Source organism: Callorhinus ursinus, unplaced genomic scaffold (genome assembly GCF_003265705.2).
Source record: "Callorhinus ursinus isolate GAN/ISIS: 27379988/994484 unplaced genomic scaffold, GSC_fseal_2.0 scaffold13, whole genome shotgun sequence".
NCBI lineage: Eukaryota > Metazoa > Chordata > Mammalia > Carnivora > Otariidae > Callorhinus > Callorhinus ursinus.
In genome coordinates this window covers 8,646,228-8,668,609 of record NW_027397075.1, presented here as the reverse complement: position 1 = coordinate 8,668,609, position 22,382 = coordinate 8,646,228, and the positions used below count along the sequence as shown (strand labels likewise).

The window sequence follows — 22,382 nt, the reverse complement described above, 5'->3', positions numbered from 1 at the left end:
TTCTCCACCCCCTCCCTCTCGCTGATAAATGAAATCTTAAACACACACACACACACACACACACACACACACAAAGACAAAAGAAAAGAACCAAGTTCAAGCAGAGAACTGGTGGTTATCGTAGGGCAGGGGTGGGGGAAGGGCGAAACAGATGAGGGGTATCAAGAGATACAAACTTCCAGTTACAAAACAGGTCACAGATGCAAAGTACGTGTAGGGACAGAGCCAGAAGCACTATGCGAACTCTGCGGTGAGCATCTCATGATGTATGTGAGCGCCGCACCACTACACAGCACACCTGAAGCAAATATAATACCGCACACATCAACGACGCTTCAATTAAAGATAAAGTAAGGGGCGCCTGGGTGGCTCAGTCGTTAAGGCGTCTGCCTTCGGCTCAGGTCATGGTCCCAGGGTCCTGGGATGGAGCACCGCATCGGGCTCCCTGCTCGGCGGGAAGCCTGCTTTTCCCTCTCCCACTCCCCCTGCTTGTGTTCCCTCTCTTGCTGTGTCTCTCTCTGTCAAATAAATAAATAAAATCTTTAAAAAAATTAAAAAATAAAATGTTCTGCTTAGCTCTTTCTCAGGTTCGCTGCAAGGGCTTGTGTGTGAACAATTTACTCTGGATTATATTCTGATGCCCAACAACAGGGGAACAGCTAAGTAAATTAGGGCTTAATCACTTGCTGGTGTGTTATACAGTCATTAAACACGATAGGAAATACGGAAAAACACAGAAAATCATGCACTGGAAAGGCAGAAGCCGGGACTGCAGTGAGGCGAGATCAGGCGTGCTTACAGACACCTGGCCGCAACAAGGGTGGCTGCTCACAGGCACGGGGCGAGACAGCGACCGGTCAGCAGCTTCCTGCCCCTGGTCTCAGAGCACATTCACTTCAGAGCACACGATGCACAGCACACACTCAGCGCTTACAGTCCAACCCAGTTCTGAACACTGTCCTCACTCGATAACAGCAAGACCCTCACATCAGCAACAGAGCCTCGGTGCAGTGGGACACGCCCGCTTCTCAACAAGGCCTCCTCTGAGGGGGCCCCGACTCCACAGCTCCCACATGCCTGGCCCCACCTCAGCCGCCTCTGGTTTCCTCACGAAAATAAGCCTCTGCACAACCCCACCACTACCAGACCACCGGGCTCTCAACACAGCTCAGCTTCTGATTCAGACCTTCCTTCTGGGGCCGGGTATGTCCGGCCGAGGCACTGTGCCTGTGACAAGCCACAAGACAAGGCTCTCTGATCAGTCGCATTAGCATGCCGAAGACGACAAAGTATCTCTGGAAAGAAAAATGAAAACCCAAGGAACCTGCCATACAAAGGAACGGCATGGTTTCGATATAACTTAAAAGAACAATAAAAGAATTGTTTCTCTACCACAGTCCACGGAGGCTATGATTCTAAAATACATACTGCTCACCCAGACCCCAAACCATCCAGTGTGGACAAAGGCAATTCTTGTGAGTTGACTGAAGTGTTTCCTAAGCACATCTAGGCACATGCTTGCAAAGTGACTTTCTGATCCACAATGCAGGATCCTAAGTGGCCTGACCAAGCAGAAGAGCAGATCTGTGGCTCACTGCAATGTGGGCACACCAGCACCATGAATTCTAAGGTAGCCAGCTTCGTAAACACAGGATGGTGTGGGAAATCATAAATTGGCTGAGCCCACGTGTCCAGGTTATGAGTCCAACACAGACTCTGGACGCTGCATCCGTGAAGGATGCTACTGACCCACTTACATCTGCCTGACCGGCAGCCAGGAACATGCCGCAGTCCATGTCTCTCCAGCCAGCCACAGACTGACCAGTCACTTGTCCACAATGCTTGGTGCTCTGCCAGAAGCTCAGAGTCCCCACGGGGCTTTGTGGAAAACAATCAGGGACACCATGTATTCACAGGACAAGCAACAGAAAACGCACTCCTCGTTTTACAAGTCATGATCCTTTAGATCCTTTAGAAAACTAACCCCATCTCTCACACACACACACACACACACACACACACACACACACACACACGCCAAAGTGCAAACCACCCATGAGCCCAAAGTCCAAGAAAGAAAGAACCTCTACTGCAACTAGAAGTTGAGGAAAAGCTCCAGTGGAAACCAGTGAGGCGAGGAGCAGGGTCATGGGTGCCGTGCAGAACACGCCTCCCTACAGCGGAACAGGGTCTCCCGTGTGCTGGGTGATGGGTCTACCCAAGACGCTGCACGTCAACCTCCTGCCCCCAGCTCAGCCCCACCAGGGGCATAATCGGAGGCCCCAAAATATAGTGTCCGCACTAAGAAGTAAAATCTTTTGAGCTCTAAATATGAACAGCATATGAAAAGGTACAAGTGACTTTCCTGTCCACAACTGAAGCAAAGGACGTGAAAACACAGTGATGGGAAAGGCGGCACACAGCTCCCATGTTACCTGCAAGCCGTGCTCCCCAGCGTCGTATTTATTGTCACCGTCTAGTTGTTCCACAGCCACGTAGTCCACAAATGATTCAAATACTTGAAAGAGAGAAAGAGGAAAAAAAGTCAGCCGATGATTTCACTAGAGCCCTGATGGTAATGCAGCCGCCCCGACACACTTCGGCACGCTGGGGAGGAGAGTGGACGGAAGAGCAGCCCGGAGTGGCGGCTCCCAGCCTGTGCCCGAGACCCGCCACGCCCGCCACGACCCCCGGCCTCTGCCCGAGACCTGCCACACCCGCCACGACCCCGCCACAGCTCCAGAACAGAAGCCCTGAACCTCTAAGAACCCCATCGACATGGTTTCCTATAAGGGTGTTAGAAGCGTTCATGTGGAGTCAAATGTTTTACTCACTTTTAACAAAATCAAGGAACATTCAAGTACACATTTTGACCCACTTTTCATAGAGCTACAATTGAGACGATGCAGGCAGAGAGCAGGACCGTGGGGGTAAGAGGGACACGACGGGACGTAAATAAGATGAATCAGTACAAGGGCCTAGTATCGAACACAACACGGGGACTGAGCCGGGAAGCTCCTGTTGTTACGCGAGAACTCAAACGCTCTGACTCACATACAAGAGGACGATGTGCAGGGTCAGATGCGTTCACGGGGATGGAGTGCTCCCTTCACAGTGCGTCCAGAAGAATCACAATGCTCGCTGTGATTAGCTTACAGAGCTGGGGCGCGTGGGGGAAGACAGAGAATTCGCCCAAGGACAACTAGCGGACCAGAAGACAGGCTAAAAACAAATCCACACGGATAGGAACGTCTGCTGACAAAGGTGCAGAGCAATGGGAGAATGTGACAGGTTCACCAGAGACCCACGTGTGGGGGATCAGTCCTGACGTCCTACCACACGCAAAAAACCATTCTGGGTGGATTACGGATAAAGAGAAAAGAGAAAATAGTGAGGGATAAATAAAATAGCTTATGACTTCAGGGCAGGTGTTCTTAACACAAAAAGCAGAGAATGACTGGCTGATTTCACTCAAATTCTGAAATGCCGTTCAACAAGAGCGAATAGAGGCGAGCCCCACGCGGAGCAGCCCCACAAAGCCGATCGCCGGGCAAGCATCCCGAGCGCGTCCAGCAGCACTCCTGCCCTGCTCCTGCCCGAATGACCCATGCGGGACTTGATGTCCTGTGCTCAACAAGGTCACACCCTGGATGATGAGCGCTACAGAACCAGGATCTGGAAGGAGCCCTTCACCTGTCCCCGCTCACTGTGCAGAAGAGAAACACAAACAAAGCCCTGCGTCTCCCTGACAGAGGGAAGATACTATCTGGGGCCGGGGAAAGAAGTGCCCAAAGGACGAGAGAGCAGTCCCCAGAGCTCATGCCGGCCTGCGAACGGTCTCTGCTCCCACCAGCCATGGTGAAAAGCCCCCTCACACATGGAGCTCCAAGAAGGCGGCTCAGAACGGTGCTGCCTTAGCTGTGGGCCCAAGTAGCCTAACACTGCTGAGCTCCCACCTGACAGAGTGTAAAAACGAGCCTCCGAAGAACCACCCTATGTCCAAGTCACTTCAACGTGCCCCAGAACAAAGGATGAGAACATCCCATACCCAACAGTATAAAAATCACCAAGGCAGGCATCCAATAAGGACGCAAAGCTGGAAAACAGAGCCCATGATGAAAAGTAAATCCACCACCGACACAGATCCATAAATCACAGGTGACAGAACTGCTCAACGATGACTGTAAGTCCCTATTAAATACATTCCTGAAGTTCAAGAAGATACCCAAACAACCAGTAAGCATTTGGCAGGGTGACAATGTCGTTGACCTTCAAGGAAACATGTATTAAAACCGAGATGGCACCATACTCCCACCAAAATGTTCATTTGGACGGCTGACAGTTCTGCTGGGAGTGTGGCTCAATGGCAGCTCTCACTCATTGCTGGAGGGACCTGACTTGATAAACTGAGTTGAGAAACTTGCTGGCTTCACCTACTGAATGTATGCAGACCCCTGGAGCCAACAATTCCGCTCACCATGAATGCAAACGTGCAACGAAGCCGGGCATGAGAACGGTCAAGGAGCCTTCAGCCCAACAGCCCCACACTGAAAACCCAAACATCAAGGAAAGAATGGTTTCAAAACACCTGCAGTTTACCCTCCATGTGGAATACTATAAAGCAGCGAAAATGATCACACGATCACCACTTGTGGCTATGATGTGGAACAGAAGAAATGCAAAGCAGACGCTGTAAGCTACACGATCTCATCTCTGTAAGTATTTCAAACATGCAAAAATAACCTAGGAGGGGAGATTAAAGGCCCAAACAGTGGATTCCTTTGAGAAGGGGAGGTCGTGGTCGGGAAGCGCCAATATCCGTGCTGTGAATGCCATGGGGCCTGACCCGGGTTGGGGGCCGAGCCTCTGTGCGCTCTGTGAGCCACACACTCGTCACTCGGGCAATGTTCTCTGTGCAGTATTTCAACGAAAACCACTTGGGTAAATGAAGCATTAACGCAAAACAGAAATTAGCAAAAGGTCGTGCCAATATGTACACAGGACTTACTATTTTTCTTTCCTTTTATACTTAGCTGGATATCGTAATAATCTTCTCTTCTATCGGATCGATAGTCTACTTCTTTACACTGGATATAGGACTACAAATAAGGAAAATAAGATGGCTTAAGTATTAATTGTCAAAATACTAGCATTCTTAAATCGTTTAAAATCATTGTTGAAAGCTGGTAAGCACATACCACCATTTTGCCTCTGAATAATTTAGGTATGGTGCCTTCCACACACGTGCCTTTCATCTTATTCTCCACATTATCAAGCAACTGGAAGAGAAAGTTTCAACTCTAAGAAAATGTTATGCTCAATTAACATACAATAATTTGAAACTTGACTAGGAAATTTCAATGGTCAAAGAAGTTCTAGACTATAAATATTACGACCTTTAGCATGCAATTATGAAAACATACAAAGTCTTCTTCCTTGGTTGGATATTTACAAAAATATCTACATGCAACAGTTGAGATTAACCTCTATACAGCCTTTGGAATGAATTAGTAATCTGTAGTGCCTTTAGAAGCATTTTTTATATTCATTTTACCTCTGTGGAAAAGCATGTAAATTGAGCACTAAACTTAACTCGTATTGGTCCACACCAAGAGATTAATGAGGTTGAGCCTGTCAACAGGATTGACTGGTTTGTCCATGGATATTTAATGAACTGGATTCAATCCAGCTAGTGCTGCAAAAAAGAAAACACACCTTGCCCAGCCAATCACCTTGAATCACCATTTCATGTTGTGTGTGTGTCTGCGTATCTGTGTGTCTCTGGTCACAACTGGAAGGACGGGAATTTGCTAGTGACTACAGATGGTTTTGGGGAGAATCATCTGCACAGAGGGCTGCCTCAATTAGAAACTCTGTGCCAAGGAGGAGTCTGGACGCTCCAGAGTAACAATGGAAGTCACGATTCTAACGGCGAAGCAGGGTGATCGGGACAGCTACTTAAGCCAATCTGCGGTTTCTCGGATTAGTAACTCAGGCAGATGTGCCAGTTTAACAAATTTAAACCATACTACCTATTGCTATGTAAATCCAAGTTTCCCCTCACACTGCCCTCTCCAACAGCAATTTTGTTTTCATTCTTTCTGGCTCGTAAATGAGACAGACGCTGCCTCTCCTTCCTGGCCTGGTCCTGTCCCGCACAAGGTGCAATGGCGTGAAGCAGGTCTGAGCTTGGACTTGGTTACCACTTCTGACAGTGCTTTGCAGCAGTCAATGTTAAGGAGTGTACAATTACAGCGTAGAACTTACCACTCGACACAGCTCTTGAACATCGTGCTGCATGAAGCTATCTAAAGTTTCCCACCTTGGAAAGAGAAAAGGAACATTTATATTTAAACTTCCACATTTCAAATAACAGCATATTAAGCAACTCAGACTTAAAAAAGTAAACTGCAGGGGCGCTGGGGTGGCTCAGTCTTTAAGCCTCTGCCTTCGGCGCAGGTCATGATCCCAGGGTCCTGGGATCGAGCCCTACATCGGGCTCCCTGCTCCGCGGGAAGCCTGCTTCTCCCTCTCCCACTCCCCTTGCTTGTGTTCCCTCTCTCGATGTCTCTCTCTCTCTGTGTCAAATAAATAAATAAATCTTTAAAAAAAAATTCATTTTTGAGGAGGTTATTGGAGGGGGGGAGGCGCCTGGTTAAAAGACACACTGGATTTTATCAGGACACACCACAGCTTTGTCCTGCTCTGAACATCTTGCTGCGTGTGAGAGGACATCATTACGTGGTAAATTAGGTCTCAAGCAAAATTCTAAAACAGAGCCTTTACGTCCAAAAAGGACAAACCAAATACAGTGATAAAAACACTCGGGCGTACTTAAATGCCTACACTCTGCTCTCGATTCCCCCACTACATGCTCATTAGTCTTCCTTGCAGAAGGAAGAAGGGAAAGGCAGATTTCCGATACATACCCGAAGGACTTCGTTAGCTTTTTTGTTCCTACAGGCTTATCGCTGTGCTGTAATTCGTAGAACACTCTTTGTAACGCTAAGGGGACGCTTTTGGATGAATCATCACCCTCTGTTGGCATCATGTACACAGCCTAAAATAATTGATTAAGAAATAAAAATGGAATTTTATGTGAAAGTATCATTTCTAGTATCACCACAATGGCTTAAGGTAGTTGATAGGGCTTCTAACTATCCCCCACAATAGGTCAGGAAGTTTTTTTAAAAAGTAATCATGAAAGGCTTTAGAGGCAACATAAAAAAAAAACACAAGAAAGCAAAAACGAATTTAAAAAATTTCCCACGGCTCACCATCCAAAGAGAACCACTTTTATTTCCTACCTCTTGGAGCCACACTTTTTAGCTTAACGTTACTTGTGAACAGAAGTTGTGATAAGACCTAAGTGCCACTGCAATGATCCACAACCGCCTGTCCCCGCGACACCGTCCTGTCGGGGCAGGGACCGTGCCGCCGGAACAGGAAAAAAGCCAGCAGACCAGCCAGCGGCCCCCCCAACAACCAGGAGTCCGTGTTGCCTGCACTGCTCCATGCTGTTCACACGGCATTCCAAAGGGACAGACGACTAGCTATCCTACGTTACAGTCAAGGGATGTCTGTGGTTTTTATTAATATTCTCATGAACCTAAGGTTTACCTGTAAGTGAAAATTAGACTTCACCACCAGGGGCTTTTCCAAAAATTCAGTTTTGATAAAAACTTTCAAATGTCGCTGCTAATGGCTTTCATATTAAAAACAAACTTTATTATGAGGCTACAGAGCCCCATAAAGTTAGGTTAGCCAGCCAACTTTTGATCACCCCAAGTTAGCTTTACAAGTGTCCACACACTGAGGAATAAAGATACGCATTCGCATAAAAGAGGGGCCCTCTCTGGAGACAGCACTGTGGTACTGGGAGAGACACGGCAAAGTCGGGTGACAGGACTTTGCCTGTCCCTGAGGACTTGAGCAAGAGGGTGGGTGGAAGGTTGAGGGAGAGAAATACCATCCATTTACCTTTCGTAGTTGATTTGTGAAAAATAAAGTCTGCAGCAGGCTGTTCATGTAACAAGTCGCTCCCTGATTCTTTAAACCGACATAGCCCGTGTGCTTCTTTGAATCCCACCTACAAGATCAGTCGGAGGTTGAGGGAAAACCGCACAGGACACCTCCTCACTTCTGCAGTGTGTGTGGAGCGTTTCGGCGAGACGCCGGCGAGACCCCGCACTGCCGTGCACCATCACCTTTTTCCCACCAGCCTGACGCAGGAATGACAGCCACGCACCCCTCCAAGGGAGAAACTCACCGCCAGGCCCCCGGGCACCAAGGGCACCAGGGCCAGGAGTTCTTAGCACGGTCACGGGCTCTGCTCGCCCCAGCGCACAACCCAGCACTGGAGAAGCGGCTTAACGCCACCGACGGCAGCCCTGCCTCCTCCTTCCGAGATCAGCACTGACAGACAATCGTGAATTCTACGGGACTGGCTCCCAGTGTGGGTCCATAACACACACACTAGGTCACATGTGGAGTCAGCAAGAAATGCAAACAGTCAGAACCCCTCTTTTTGCAGTTATACACATAAGCAAAGACAAGCATGTACACTGGGGCAAGTTCTAGCTCAGGCTTCTAAACTCCTAAGTGCTCTTTCTCCCTCGTCTACGGTGGTTGCTGAGGAGAAAAGGTACATTTTCTCAGAGTTAGCAGCCCCCACTGCATGCTCCCCCCATCGTAACAGGAAGCTAGAGAGAATGCCAGTTGAAGCCACCCCCCCATCTCCCTCTGAATGTAATGCAAAGACATGAACAAACACGATCGCCACCAAGCATGACCAACACTGGAGGAGATGTTTATTGTTGGCCGAGGTCAGGGTCAATAATAATACTCTGTGACTCCAGGGCTTAAGCTGTGACCTTGCTGACACGCTCGGGTGTACCAAAGGGCCCTGGTTAAAGTGTGTGGGTGTGTGCGTGCGAGTATCTGTGCGTGCGAGTGCATCTGTGGATAATTTTAAAAATTGGCGAGAAAATGCAAGAATCCTAAACTGCAGATGGTGGTTTTAAAAACTATAATCAAAAATTAAGTGACAATGGCTGAACAGGTTTTGATAAGTAAGACTAAAGCAAGAAATCTGTTTTGATTGGTAAGGCTGGAAAACCAATCCACATTTTTAGTCAAGAAAAGTATATCATAAACAAGGGTAAGTTTTTCAAAATGGGGGGGAAATACCCATAAAAAAAATTTAGTTTTCTTGTTTTTGCCCCCACTCCTGATATCTGAATACAATCTGAGCTCTGAAAAGGCCCCTGAAGAAAAGCTGGATTCCTCCTGTACACACCCCAGGCCACAGCAGCCAGGACCCGGACTAAGTAACAGCTCCTTCTTGGCTGCCCCACGGTTCCCTGCCCCGGTCCATCCAGGTCAACCCACAGCTGCACTCTTGCCAGAGCGAGGCCACATGAAGACCAAATAACGTGGGCAAGAAACAGGTGCCTGCCGCTGAACTTCTTCCCAGACTGCACCTACGGCCTCACCCTCGGGCCTCGACCAGTCAGCAGGGCCCCACAGCCGGATTGCAGCCTCGGGCTCAACCTCCACACCTTCTGGATGTGCTGCCCAACCCCACCCTTCCCTGCTGGTGTCCTGGCTCCTGCTGTTCTCCCTGCCCCAATCCCTCACCCTCCTTGACAAGAAACCCTCCCCCCCCCATGCTTCCTGTAAGGCCAAACACTGCCTCATGCACACAGACCTCCCACCGCTGAGCGACATCGCATCTCTTATGGGTCCTCCGAGCTCGGCTCCATCGGACTCACCACCTGCAACCCACCCATTCCTCCCCTGCTTCCTCATCATACCCACTGCTCCCAGCCCTTCCCATCCCTGCCCTCTTCAGAGTAAAACCAGGGCATTTCCTCTGTAGGATCCATGAACCGCCCCACCAGTCTGGACATTTGAGGACAGAACCCACGGCTGTCCTGCCAACCATTATCATGTTCCTAGTGCACAGCAGTGTCCGGCCTACAGAAACCTCAAGAAAACACCAAGCGAAGGGGTGAAGGTGAGGCTAGCATACAGAGCCGTGTACCCCCGGATGTGTGGGCAAGCGCAGGAGAGTGCGAAACTGTTCAGTATGTGCATCTCTGTTCACATGCTAGTGCTTCTCTCAGCACAGCACAAAAGGTGTTTCTTAATAGCACCCAATTAAAGAAAAACTTACGCAACTCCATGGGGAGCATCCGCCTGTACAAAGACTTCAAAAGTAACTTTGTCATCATCTATAAATCCTTTCTCAGGATCAGTCACTTCCTATAAAAAAATAAGAATATCCAACTTGCATAAGAACACACAAATGCTCACTTCGTTCCAAAGAGACAATAACCCTAGTGCCCTCTACGTATTAAGAGGAAAATGCTACTTTTTCTAACCCCCAAACGGTGCTTCTGATTTTGCAGTGTTTTGATTTGCTTTAACTAGTGTCCTCTGAACAAAACCAACGAGAGCTTGGTTCCTCTAGGAAGCATCCGGGAGGCACTGGGGGCTCGTCCAAGGCACGGCCCGGAGGCATCAGTGCCTGCTCCCCAGAGCAAGGGCTCCAAGAGTTCTGGAGAACCCGCACTGGAGGACCCAGCAGGACACTCCTGATAACACGCTCCTGGGTTCCACCTCTGCCAAGAGCAGCCAAAACAGACAGGGCTGAGAACTGAGGAGGTAACCTAAAACCATGCCTGACTTAGGGGGACCCTCACCAATTACTGCCCTGTCGGCTGCTTAAAAACCACAGCCAGCCAACTGGAGAAAACACATTTTCGGACACCTGTCCCACTTAGGAAGCACACATTTTGATTCTAGAATACACAGAAGACTCTGAAGAGTGAAGGAACTCGGGAAGGAGTAAGGCTCAGATCATTCTGCATAAATACTCGGTTACTTACGCTCCAGGCCATGAAATTGGAAAACCCCCAATCGTTCTCCTTGTGGAAGAACAAGTGGCTAATGCGGCGGCTGAACGACTTCTCATCGTCTCTGTAATTTATTATCTTCAGCACAGCTTGCGCGTGGCAAGACCACGACCTGTTCAAAGAAAATCTAAGCCTCAGTTGACCTATTTAAACTGATGTTTGCACACTTTCAAAAAACACAGCACACAAAAATTCCCACATTTTTTCGTTGTCTTTTATTTTTTGGGAGAGGTGGGAGGAGTTGGGGAAGGACATATTTACCTTTAATGGTGAAAACAGCTAAAAGGGTCTGGGGGTGCCCCTAGGCCATCCGTAGTGATTGACCAATGGTTTTATTACTTTTAATTTCTTTAAAAAGTTTTAGGTCAGGTTTTGTTTTTGTTTTTTTTGTTTTTGTTTTTTTTTTACTGTTATGAATAAAACAGAGAGGTTTCTGAATTTTAGATACTGGTCTTTAGATTCTATGAGATTCTATTTTCTGGTCACATGGTAGTTTTAGTATCTAATCTGGGTATTATGTGAAAGAACAGAATGAGGGAAGATCAAAGTCGTGCCCTCCAGGAGCCCCCTCCCAACGGCTCCCAGGCAGGGCTGTGCCGCGCGCTCCCGGGGGACTCTGAGCAGAGCCACCCAATCACAGCACAGCAGAAGTGTCCCCGCTGCCGTCAAGGTGGGCAGAGATCACAGAAGGGCCTCTGGATCAATGTTTAAAATCCGAAAGGATACAGCCCTTTAAAGGTCCGCTAAGGGCTTGGGGCTACAGGAGAGTTGAACCCACAAGAGCGCAGCCTCACGGCTCGGGCCCGCCGCCCTGGACACGGACTGCTCTCTGTTTCCCCAAACGACTGTCAGCCCGAAGTTGTCTGTCAGACTAACGTGTAGCCCAAATACTCACCAGAAATCAGGTCATAATGGGAACACAGGAAGAAAAAATTCAACCTACACACGGCCCTGGCTGCAGCATACACTTGGCTTCGCACCTCTTACACATTCAAATCAAAAGCTCAAGGAAACGGACTGCGTTCCCCGAAGCCTGGACAGAACAGCAAGGGCCAGTGCCCTTGGGGAACAGCCTCCACTGAAAGCTCCAAAGGGCCCTAGTCTGGGGGTGGCCGCAGAAGGAAGCAGCCTTCTCATGGGCTCCTCGATACGGAACGAGAAGGACACGATGACCGAGTGACCCGGGGACCCCTTCAAACAATGTCAACTAAGCTTCTGAGAAATGCTGAACAATGACAGTTTTTAATTAAGGGAAGACTCAAACTTTTGAGAATGAATCAATGGGTAGAAAATGTGAAGACTTAATCTTTAGTTTCATCTGAATAAAGGGACCATGAAGACTTTACTCAATTTGAAGACATTTTATTACACACTCTTTAAAAATTATAGGAACAACATTCCTAAAATAAGCTGAAGCGGCCCGTGTTGTAAAACCCTCAAAGAATGTTTTAATTTGATCTTTCTGAATTAACACACAGGAACTGGTTAACACAACAATAGGGAGGCCACAGGACCTGAGGGATTTTCCTGGACTACGGTTTTCCCCTCAGAGGCAGTGACTTGTCGAGTACGAAAGCCGAAAGCCGAAAGCCGGCAATCCAGTAGTGAGCCTGCCCAAAGGGGCCCCGACTCCAGGTTCCATGGGCTGGTAGATTCTAACCCGTGAACTTCACTTTCTCATTTGCAAGAAAGAGACACCTTTTCTAGTTTGGATAGAATACCTACCAGTGAGTTTTAAAGAGGGAAATGTATTTCATTGAATGTAAAATCAAAGGGCTATGTAGAGGCAGCAAGGAAACTCAAAACTGTTAAGTTCAAAGAGGCTGATCAGATCGGGCCTCCAATCGCGTAGCGTAACTATTTGTGGGTTTGTAATCGCATCATTTAAACTGTCTTACGTGGAATCAGATTCAGCATTGCACTGGAGAAAGAATCCTACGCTTTTTTGGTGTGGTCTGTCTGGATAAAAGCGTGGCATCACCATAATCTTCCATGGCAGATTTCGCACAAAACACGGAGGGCTAAGGACCGACTCACTCAGTCTGCTGAAGCGCTCGACAGTGAACTGAAAGGTCGCCTCGGAGCGCCAACTCGTGTCTGCAAGAGAAGGCCGTGTCAATCACAGGGCTCGGGCATCATGAAACAGCACCGACGGCCGCCGACCGTGGGACCCCGCGTGGGACAACCAAAGACTGCAGGCAACCGCAACCTAACCGCTAAACCCAACTCTTGGGGAACACGAGAGCGTCATTTCCCGAGCACTGACAACCTAGAACAGTGAGGTAACACACAGTTTATGTGTGAATGAAATCCAAAACCCAGAGGGCTAACGACACACACCTGCCTGCCCTCGATTCCAGAGTTCCGCCTGTAAGAACATCTACTCTACTCTGGCAATTCCCGAGTCCTCCTCAGTGAGTGGGCAGGCTGGGCAGAGGCCAAGGCCCAGGGAGGGGTGGGGGAAGGCTGACTTGGGCCAGGTCTGCAGAGGAGCAGTGAGGGGGGCGAGGTGCTTGTGGGCACACAGAGAGAGTGCCACAGCCATAGCCACAGCAGCGCAGACAAGACTGCTGAGAAGCGAGCCCCAAAATCAATGTTAACTTCATCAGTTCACAAGTTTTGTGAAATACCAGCCTGGACTCAAAGAAACTGGGATTCTTCTCCGCACAAATCGTAAAAATTGTTAAATCTACTCAGCAAGACTTGAAGGCCAATTTAGGGAATTAAGGTTTTCTCCAACAGAAAGCTGAGTATGGATATAGTGCCTCTCTCTTAGCAGACTTTCAATTAAAAGTCACACTTTAGGGGCGCCTGAGTGGCTCAGATGGTTGGGCGTCTTGCCTTCGGCTTGGGTCATGGTCTCTGAATCCTGGGATCGAGCCCCATGTTGGGTTCCCAGCTGGGCAGGGGGGTCCACTTCTCCCTCTCTCTCTGCCTCTCCCCCTGCTTGTGCTCTCTCTCTCTTAGATGAATAAATAAAATCTTTAAAAAAAAAAAAAAAAAGTCACACTTTAGGGGCTCCTGAGTGGCTCAGTGGATTTAGTGCCTTCTGCTCAGGTCATGATCTCCAGGTCCTGGGATTGAGCCCCGCACTGGGCTTCCTGCTCAGCGGGGAGTTTGCTTCTCTCTCCCTCCCTCTCTCTCTCAAATAAACAAAATCTTGGAAAACAATTCAGAGTCACACTTTAGAATTCCACCTTTGACTGATGGTGACTATTCATTTACATGTGACATTGGCTTCTAATTAGCCCTGACAAGCCCAGCAATGTCCTCACAGATGCTTCTCAAACTCAAGTGAAGCAGCAGCCCTCCCCAGGCCACCGCACCAGTCTTACTGGCTGGCACTTTTACAGAACATTGGGAAGCTGCTACAGCAAGGTCGAGGTGCTCTAAGTCTCTACATGTGTTTTCTCCACTTCGGTACCTAGCTGGTTGCAGATGGGCTACGGTTCACCGGGTGGAAGGGGACAAACAGCCACACCGTGAAGAGCCACCACTGGTCTACAGAACACTCTAAGGTACATGGAAGGCTTTTCCTGGTTTGCCATCAGGGGCTATTTGGCATCACTGACCCCCAGGCTCCTGAAGCACCAAGGGAGGCTCTCAAGCTTGGAGAAATAGAATGTTAAGAAGAACACTCTGCCTTCCTTCATCCTTCAGTCTCCAAACTTCACTAAACCAACCAAGTGCTTAGGATACAGACTTCTCAGGGTATGGAAATTGCTTATGTTTGTGACTATCTGAATTTGTTCTTAAGAAAACATGTCCATCAATCCTCATGAGAGGGCAGTATTCTTTACCAAAGAAATAAGAAACAAAAGTAAGCGTGACAGCTGGCCCTGATCCCTTCTTTCAACACTCTTCCTCCCCAGTTTTTCTGTCACATGTAACCCTGCTCAGCATACTGCACAGGCCCTTCAGAAGGAAGGGCTGCTCAAGAGGGGTGAGTCCCGTCTAAGAGATGCAGCATGTACTCGAGCTTCCTCAAGTGGCAGCTATGACCTTAACCCCTTCGAGGGGCAAAAGTACCCAAAAGGCCAAGAGATGGGCTCAAGGTCATGTCTTAGAATGGCTTAGAAGAAAGTGGGCCGCTATTTCACAGACTCAAATCACATGTGAGCAGCATTTCAATCCTGCAAGGTAGGCAAGGGCAGATGTTACTCCCACTTTACAGATGAGGGAACTGAGGTGACTGAGGCTAAGTGGTTTATCTTAACTGAGGTGTTTCACAAAATGAGCACAGTGGGTTTCAGTACCCAAGATCTGTGGCCCCTAAATGGTGACCTTGCCTCTGGCTTACAAAATGCCATATTCTAGAGTGTAACATCCCCCCAAATGCAGAGCCCAAACAAACTGGCCTGCTTTATGGAGACCAAAGAAATGCAATCAACCAAATAAAAATCAACTCAGGGCTCGCACTCATGAGACCCTAAAGAGTTCAACGTCCCAAAGTTCTGCCTCTCTTCTAACTCAACTATTTGTTTTCAGATACAATTCCATTCTTTGTCAGATTAGATTTTTACACAGACAAAAACTGAAACATATAAATGCTTTTTTGTTCTCTCCCACACTTTAGTCAAATTCCAGAATTAATCTTAAATATTAAATAGGACCCACAAACCTCAGCATGGCACTGTGTCCACAAGATGGCCAACCCTTCCTTCAGAGGCAGAGAGGTTCAGCGGCTCCTGCCTGGCGCCGTCCTGCCTCACCCAGCTCAGCTCACACGCAGGGATTTATACACTTGGTGTGAGATTCCACCTCACATTCAAGGCACATCCTTAGGACAGACTTACTTCTGAAATATGCTAACTAGGACACTTAACATGAGATTTCATGCAAATAAAAATGTTGTCTTATGGCTTCTCAACTCTTTGTAACTAATTACATAAATGAAAAATAACATTATATACCAAAAGGTCAAGGCAAGAGGGTCTACAAAAGAGCAGAGAAGGCTTGAAACCCATCTTTGGCAGAAAGGCCTGGCCTGATCACACTCCCATAAGGAATTACAGGAGACATAAATGTCTTTGCCCAAGAAAACAGGTGAAAGGTACTCCAAGATCCTATTTTTGCTACTTCCCTGTGTCTATAATTACTTCAAGATTAAAAAAAAAAAGCGTAAAGCAGTACAGCTGGGATTCTGAAGGATGCCCCACATCCCGCAGAATTAGTGTTTCATCTGAACAGAGACTCTATAACCTGCCTGAAAGCCGCATGTAGTGCATTACTTCACACCTCTTTTTATTGTCAAAGACAGGATGATGAGTTTCTGCTACCTGATGTCACCATACAGCCTCAGCCCGAAGACTTGAAGACTCGGTACCCACCACCTCCACTCCTGCCTTCACAGAGCAGCGCCACCGTGCCCATTCATACTCCCACCTTATCTTCACAGGGCAAAGACCAATGAACCAGACTAGGGTCCAGTTGCATGAAAAAGGTAGAGGAAGATATAGTCTTTTAATTTTAAATCAGAAGGTTAGCCTAAAGAGTCCCCAAATGGCGCTCTTGCAGTAATTTTATCAAACCTCTATTTTTCATTCTTTTCAAGAAATGACTTTTGTTTCATGGGTACCAACAATCTCTATTTGCAGAGGCTGCATTTACTCTGACACTTCTCATCTTCATCTAAGGAAAAATTGAGTAAGAAACTAAAAGTAGCATAGGTAGGTGCAACCAGAAAATGATTCTGACACTTGCCTGTAATCCCATGTTACCAGGACTTTTAAATATGTTCTCTATCTCAACCCAACACCTGTCTGTCTGTACTTTCAGCCATTCAACTTTTGTGGAGAAACTCCCCTCCCAAAGAAGGCCCCTCTGCCCAGTAAGTAAGCCTAATCCAGCACTTCCTAGATTGTGTGTCCTACTTTACCAGGTCAGAAGGAGATTCAGGAAAAGGATTTCTAAAGTTGAGAGTCTTGGGGAATCATTAACAAAACAAGTCTTTTGGAGAAAGACGTTAAGGTGCGGACAGCCCAGAGAAGCCCACGATACAGACGTTTGGTTGGCCCAGCACCCCTTCAAACTTCCTAGACCACTCAAGACTTCTCACCACATGCTAACATGCTAACAAAAGAGAGTTTCAAAATACCTACACCACGACCGGGAAAATGCTGCCCTAAACTAAGGCTTCCACTCCTAGAACCAAAACAATCTCCCTCCCGTCCCCTTAGCACCAAAGAGATAAAATCTTTTCACTCTCTTACGCTGGGCCTTTCAAAAGACACCTAAAATCCCAAACCAGGAACATGGTGCTAACTGAAGACCACTCTGCTTTGTCCTATAATATACCCTTTCCCTGTTTGGTAAACTCACTACAGGAATACTTCCACTATTAGGTTCTATGGTTTGGCACCATTATTTACTATGACTAATTTAGTAAAATTGGCCTGCTAAGGAAAGGGGTTTTATGTACATTACAGATCTCCTAACAGTGGTTCTCAAATGAGGCAATCTGGACCCCCCGAGACATCTGGCAGTGTCTATTTCTGGTTGTCAGGACTGTGGGGAGAGGGCATAAGGGTGGGATGACACTGGCATCCAATCATGCCAACGGCGGCCCCTACAACAAAGAATGATGAGCCCAAAAAGGCAATAGTGCCAAGGTCAAGAAACCCTGCCCTTTATCTACATCTGCACCTCCTCCCAAGCCCTCCCCAAAAACACACGTTAGGAAATATTCCTCTGGAATTGCTCTGTGGAACTAGACAGAGAGCTGTCTGCCTGGGGTGGACCAGTTACTGCTCCTCAAGGGACTGGCACCCGTCTCTACCTCACACCTGCCATATCGGGCCTAGTCACACCTTCCCAACTGCGCTCTCTGAATCACTTTCGGCATCTCTGGTGTCTGCAATAAAACCAAGAGCCCAGCAACCAAAGAGACCACACCCACACCGTTGCCCTTGATCTACAGTGGAAAGCGCACTCCACAGGTAACAAAGCAGCGGGGTTTAGACCACGCCTCTTTACCTTCCTCAGATATTGCCTCAGCCAGCTGCCAGGGGGTAAACCGCACTGTGAGAGAACTCTCAACTACGGCTGCAGTTTCTCATGGAGGCTGAACTTTTGGCAGGAGGTCTGAACAGCAGTCCTTCTGGTGGTGCAGCCCGTGACTGACGGTTTCTTTCAACTGCCCCGTTACTCCCCTGGGAAGGACACAACCCTCATGAGGATTGATGGACATGCTTTTGACAGAACACGGTTTCATATTACACTGCAAGATTCCAGGGACTGCATAAAGTGATTACTGGCTGCTACCGTCTCAGGACATTGACCTTGCAAATAAGTGTACAGGTCATCTATCTAATAAATTATAAAGAAGAAATAGCCTCGAAAGAAAATGATTTCCTGGGCACAAAATGTCCATGCATATACCTATGCATACACTTTTTGCATAGAAGATACAGACCAAAAGTTAGTGTGGGAGAATGAAGCCCAAAGCCCGACTCTGATTTCACACCTAATGGGAGCGGGGAGGGATTATCAGCTACAGACAACTGATATACACACTACAATGAGAATGCAATGGAAAGCCAAGTTCCAATGTCTAGAAGTATCTTGCTGCAAACAAAAAGGAAAGGAGAGTAAGATAAACTTGTTCTGAACACTAGCAGTGGCTGGGAAATTGCAAACCTGAGTAAATCCCCATCTATTACAAATTTCTGTATTTAAACCTTCTCACCTAGGCTGGGGAGAACCACCTTACCCTGAAATTTGTAGGTAATCTTGAAATTCAAAACCAAAACAGTCTCCTCAATTTTCCTCAGATACAAACCTCCTGAAAACTAGCTACTCCTACAAAACTCAGAAGTACTCAAGGAAGAAATCTATAGCACATCTAGTTGTGTTTCTGAAAGTTTTCTGCCCAATGCAAGTAAACAAACCACATGTACTCACCATCCTCCATATCTTCCTCTGTGTTGTTGTGCCCATCACTCATGGCTACATTCCCGTTGATAACAGGGTTTTGAGTAATTCTTGGTGGGTCATCTGTATCTCCAGCTTTAAAGAAAACAAAGAAATTCCACGGTTTTTACCTTCAGGTCTTGGATTAAATAAATAAAAACATATTGTACTTTTGACGATTTCTAGTCACTAATGCCCATCCCAATATGCCATAATCAATACGCTCTAACCCAAAGGACATATATTAAGTTTACTAAATATTAATTTTCGGTGCTTTCAAAATGCTAAATGGGATGCAAACAATCATTATACCACATCTGCTCCATTTGCAATGATATTTTGAAACGGGCCTCCTACTCATTAAGACTCAACCCCACGGGGTGCCTGGGTGGACCAAGTGGGTTAAGCGTCTGCCTTCGGCTCAGGTCAGGATCCCCGAGTCCCAAGATCAAGCCCCAATCCCCAAGTCGGGCTCCCTGCTCAGTGGGGAGGCCTCCTCCCTCTCCCTCTGCTCCTCACTCTGCTCATGCGTGCTCTCTCAAATAAATCTTTAAAAAAATAAAAATAAAACTCAACCCCAGAGAAAATATTTTTAACTAAATATATACATAGCAGTGTGCATTAGAAGTTTCTACCACATGTCAGCGCTTTAAAACATCACAGCGTGAGTCTCAAAGTGTCACTGGACAAATTACTGTAACAACGAAAAAAAAAATCCATGCAAAAACCAGAACTGGAGGTGGGGGGGGGGAGGGCAGAGGGAGTGTGAAAAGGGGGGTCCCTAGGAAGACTGGCATTTATAGAGTCTGGAAAGGATTGAGAAGCACATAAAAAGATGTGCTACAGATTTCTATTTTTTTTTTTTAAGATTTTATTTATTTGAGAGAGAGAGTGTGTACGGGGCGGGGGGGGGGGGGGGGGTGGGCCCCAAATTGAGCAGCCCGACATGGGGCTCGATCCCAAGACCCTGGGATCATGACCTGAGCCCAAGGCAGACGCTTAACCAACTGAGCCACCCAGGCACCTCTGTGATATAGATTTCTAAATGCTTGCTGAAATGTGGCTTGACAAACATTTACACATAATCAAAGGCATGGATTAAAAACTTTGCAGCAATGAATGGCAACTATAAAGTGTAAACTCCAAATGTAACATTCTTATCTCTATTTAAAAACAATTTTCTTACACTGACATAGGTCCTTGACGTAAAAGGAAAAAAACGCCCAAGTCAGGACTTGGGATTTAAAGAGCCTTCACTAGCCAAAAGGGTTCACCCTTCATATGCAAACCCACTCCTGCCTCCAGATGTCAGAAGAGCTCACTGCAACTAATGTGACCCTTTTATGTTGCCTGTACACATGCTGACTGAAATCAGCCGTCTTAGCTATTAAGAGGAGATGTGGTTTTTAAAAAAAAAACAGCTACCTCAGTGTGTCCTAGGCCTGCGACATTTCAGAACCTTTCCCCCATTTGGATCGGCAGTCGGCATGATTCAGCACCACGGACAGCGCCCTCCACGTCCCCTCTACATACTCTCCAAAACCCCCAATTACCAGATTACATCTTAAGTAATTCCTGAATATAAACCATGTTTTTTCCCTTAAGCATCTCAAAACACACCTCAGAAATCCCTGGAGGCCAAGAAACGGGTATTACCAAATTTATATCACTTCCAATCCTGATACTCTTGTTTTATTAACTATCAATATATGCACTTAACAAATGTGTTAAAAGTTATTTTTAAAAACAAACATATACATTTTTGAACTGGTCCCTCAATCATCACACACTCACCCCCCCCCAAAAAAAAACTGGAGTGGGGAGGAGAAATTCTTTTTGCTGTTGCTTAATTAGCTTAAACTCTAAAACATATGTGCTTAAAAAGCAACATAAAAAAAGGTACTTTGAAATGTCTTTCATCCACATTTATCCTCCTAAATTAACCATCATTAAAAATATTTTATGAGGAAAAAACCCTATGAAGGCCTATGAAATAAATTACGGCACATTCCACCAATAGAATACTATGCAGCAGTGTCTTATAAAGCAGTGTTTCAATGTACCTATGTGGAAAGTTCTCTAACCTGTAAGTTAAAAAAAAAAAAAATTAAAGATACCAAGCAATGAATATCTTCACATGCAACCTCCGTTATAAAAGAGACAGAGTATGCTGGAATAAGAGCAAATAAATTCTCATTTCCCTTTACATGATGAACAAACACTGGAAGGACACATCAACTATTAAGAGGCTCTCCAGAAGTGGCAACAGTGTGAGTCTGCACTATACACACTCTCACGTCACACGAATGCACTGTAAATCTTAAAATAATTTGCTTGATGTAATAAGCTTGGTATTCTAATTTAGTTTCTCAGTTCAAATCTGCCCTACAATTGCCTTAAAAAATGGTTTTTAGTGCATGATTGCAAAAATAAAAACCTCCGTATACAGAACAGCATCACACCTAAAACTAGCATGCTTTGTAGATGTAAGCAGTCTGAACTACAGCGGGTCACAGAATTCCCCAACTGATTCATAATCCTGAAGATTCTGAGATCCAAGTGAATTCAGATTATAGCTGAAACAAGGTATCTTTAAAGGTCTTGGTGACTTGAAAGAGTACTTTTTCACCAAAAGTTATGGTAATAATAAAAATCAAGATCAAGTTGGGGCACCCAACTCTTGATTTTGGCTCAGGTCGTGATCTCAGGGTCGTGGGTTACCCGCTCAGGGAAGACTGCTTCTCCCTCTCCCTCTGCCCCTCTAGCGGCTCATGCTCGCGTGAGCGCTCTCTCTCTAAAATACATCTTAAAAAAATATCAAGTCAAAAAGATCTATGGATCACCATCCCCAGCACCTTACTGTGTAGGGTACGGGGAAAAAATGGGCCAGGGTCTTTCAGAAGTAGGATTAACTACAATGCAATGACTGACAAAAGTCTAATATTTGATAAATGAGGGATCCTATTCTAGTGTTAATTAAGACAGGATTTCTCTGCAGTTGATCCCTAAAGGCAAAATAAATAGAGTTCTACATTTGAACTGGGTTCTCCTCAGCAATACCCCACCTTTTTACACATTTGTGCTGTTCCATTTGCTCTTTTCCACCCTCCTTAAGCATGCAGATGCTGGTCCAGGCCAGTGGCTATGAAATGACAAAAAGTCCCTGGTGGGTCCACCACATACATGAGAAATCTGGCCAGTAAGAGGCCCCATGAAGCTCCCAACCAACTGCCATGGGGCCTTGGTAGAAAAAGTTGGCAACTCAAGTCTAGCTCCTAAGGGACTGAATATCCAGTTAAAAAAAGCTCCTTATAAATTAGTTAGTTCAGCAAGAGGATTAAAAATTTAATTAAGACACAGTAAATCCCTGGACCTGAATTCAATGAGGAAAGTACCCAAAGCCCACAAAACCTCTGTATTAGACTTCCAGAAATATTTTCAATGGTTAAGACTGCCTTCATTATCGTAAAAGAAGTGCATGACTGGTGTGTGTATATGCTTTTAGCTCTATATATAAAGTGACCCTGTTCCTGAATTTTATGTCCCAACTGA

General features: G+C 46.5%; 1 protein-coding gene across 3 annotated transcripts in view; it reads right to left on the bottom strand.

Moving 5' to 3' along the window:
• The window catches only part of USP7 (ubiquitin specific peptidase 7), a 63,137-nt gene that overhangs the window by 13,399 nt on the left and 27,356 nt on the right, over positions 1–22,382 (bottom strand). For 2 of the 3 annotated variants that reach the window (XM_025860232.2, XM_025860233.2), the window contains exons 2-11: positions 18,822–18,926; positions 12,818–13,016; positions 10,893–11,031; positions 10,178–10,266; positions 7,981–8,089; positions 6,930–7,060; positions 6,268–6,322; positions 5,199–5,279; positions 5,009–5,099; positions 2,436–2,518 (exon numbers count right to left, since the gene is read on the bottom strand). In XM_025860232.2, the coding sequence (XP_025716017.2) occupies positions 2,436–2,518; positions 5,009–5,099; positions 5,199–5,279; positions 6,268–6,322; positions 6,930–7,060; positions 7,981–8,089; positions 10,178–10,266; positions 10,893–11,031; positions 12,818–13,016; positions 18,822–18,926 (1,082 nt within the window). Of the gene's footprint in view, positions 1–2,435; positions 2,519–5,008; positions 5,100–5,198; positions 5,280–6,267; positions 6,323–6,929; positions 7,061–7,980; positions 8,090–10,177; positions 10,267–10,892; positions 11,032–12,817; positions 13,017–18,821; positions 18,927–22,382 lie in introns of those variants that run through there. The other variant, XM_073899529.1, reaches the window with a different exon arrangement.